The following is a 1,777-nucleotide window of genomic DNA, read 5'->3' as shown; positions in this document are numbered from 1 at the left end:
CTGGGGGGGCTGGCAGAGGTGGGGAGCGGTGTGTGACGTCCCTGTCCCTCACAGGGGGTGTGCACGGAAGCTGGGATGTACGCACTGAGGGAGAGGAGGGTGCACGTCACACAAGAAGACTTCGAAATGGGGGGGTTCCTCCACCCACAGCTCCTTCCTGGGGGGGGCATAAACTGTCCTGGGCACTGGCTGTCAGGACCTGGGAGCTGCAAAGGTTGAAGGGGGACAAAGAGTGGTGGGAAGGGGGTTGACCCCATGTGAGGGACGTGGAAGAGACCTTTCCTGGTCAGAGGCTGTGGGGTCTTCCCCGTGCAGGGCTGAAGCTTGGTTTAGGACATGAGCTGGCCATGAGCAGGCAGTGGGCAGCTGCAGCCCAGAAGGCCAACCACATCCTGGGCTGCATCAAAAGCTGCGTTGCCAGCAGGTCCAGAGAGGGGATTCTGCCACTTTACTCTGCTCTGGTGAGACCTCACCTGGAGTATTGTGTGCAGGTCTGGAGCCCTCAATATAAGAAGGACATGGACCTGATGGAGAGGGTCCAGAGGAGGGAATTCTATGATTCAGGGATGGTTTTTGGGGTAATTAGTACCCAAATGAGGGCTGAAGGCTGGGAACCAACTGTCTTCTCCTCCCTGCCCAGGTGATGCAGAAGGACAGCGAGAAGAACATGTCCATCAAGAAGCTGTGGAAGTAACGGTGAGGCTGGGGCTGTGTTGTCTCTCTAATAAAGTGCTGCTATGGCCACGTCTGTGCCCGTTTGGGGGGAAAAAGGGGGGGGCTGCACAAACCCACCACACACACACCCACAGAGCTGCTGCTAACTGGTTTTATTAGAAAATATCCAAAATAGAAAAAAAAAAAAGGTTACACGAGAGGCAGAGCAGGCACCCCTGAGCCGTCCACCCTGGGAATATGTAAACGCCCCCCCCCCCATCCCCAAATCCCCTCTGCCTGTGACCCCCGGGGCTGGGGGGGGCAGTGGGGTTAAGGCACTTCAGCGGGGGGTGGCACCGTCCCCTCAGCCCGGCGCTGTGGTCCCCTTGCCCCCCCAAATCTCCAGTTCCATGCACTGACTCCCCCCCAGGCTCCCGGGGACAGAGCTGCCCCTCTCTCTGCCCCCCATCGCTCACCAGATGAGGTGCTAATTAGGTCAAACAGCGAGGGGGGAGGAGGGGGGGGTTGAGTAATCAACTGATTGTCAAAAACTTAACGCTAAAAAAACCTCGGTTCCATATAAAAAGAAGAGCTCAGGCCGAGCCAGCCCTCTGAGAACACCAACCACTGCATAGATTGAGGCAACGAGTGCAGTTAAGAGGAACTCAATATATTAATCAAATACAAACCCCGCTGTACAAAACGCTTCCTTTTCTTCTTTTTCTTTTTTTTTTTTTTTTCCTTTTTTTTTTTTTTTTGTTTTTTTATAGAAAACCTGTTCACAAAAATAGTGCAAAACGTCGGGCACCAGCGGCGAAGGGGGAAAGAAAGGGCTGGTGTTTGGAATGATTAAAAAAAAATAATGAAAATAAAACCCAAAACCAACAACTTTGGTTGAAGAGGGGCAGGGCTGGGCTCAGGGAGGACTGGCAGCGCAGGCAGGAGCAGGCAGCACCTCCTGCCAGGCCCAGGGGCAGCTTTTTTCCCTGCTCCAGGAGGGGAGGGAGCAGGAGGGCTGGAAAAAAGGAGGCAGGAGGGCTGGAAAAAAGGAGGCAAACGGCACGAGGCAAAAGCAGGAGGAAAGGCTGCAGCGGGACTTGCTTTTTTTTTGGGGGGTGGGAGG

The 1,777-nt window shown here is 54.6% G+C and overlaps 1 protein-coding gene across 1 annotated transcript in view; it reads left to right on the top strand.

Annotated features, from left to right (window-relative positions):
• PSMC5 (proteasome 26S subunit, ATPase 5) overlaps positions 1-219 on the top strand; it is a 5,286-nt gene extending 5,067 nt beyond the window's left edge. The window contains exon 11 of the mRNA XM_014956476.1: positions 55-219. Within this exon, the coding sequence (XP_014811962.1) occupies positions 55-219 (165 nt within the window). The remainder of the gene's footprint in view (positions 1-54) is intronic.
• The last annotated feature ends 1,558 nt before the right edge of the window (positions 220-1,777 follow it).

Source organism: Calidris pugnax, unplaced genomic scaffold, assembly GCF_001431845.1.
Source record: "Calidris pugnax isolate Ruff unplaced genomic scaffold, ASM143184v1 scaffold167, whole genome shotgun sequence".
NCBI classification, from domain to species: Eukaryota; Metazoa; Chordata; class Aves; order Charadriiformes; family Scolopacidae; genus Calidris; species Calidris pugnax.
The sequence above is the reverse complement of the archived record's forward strand: the minus strand, read 5'-3'. Positions and strand labels throughout refer to the sequence as shown.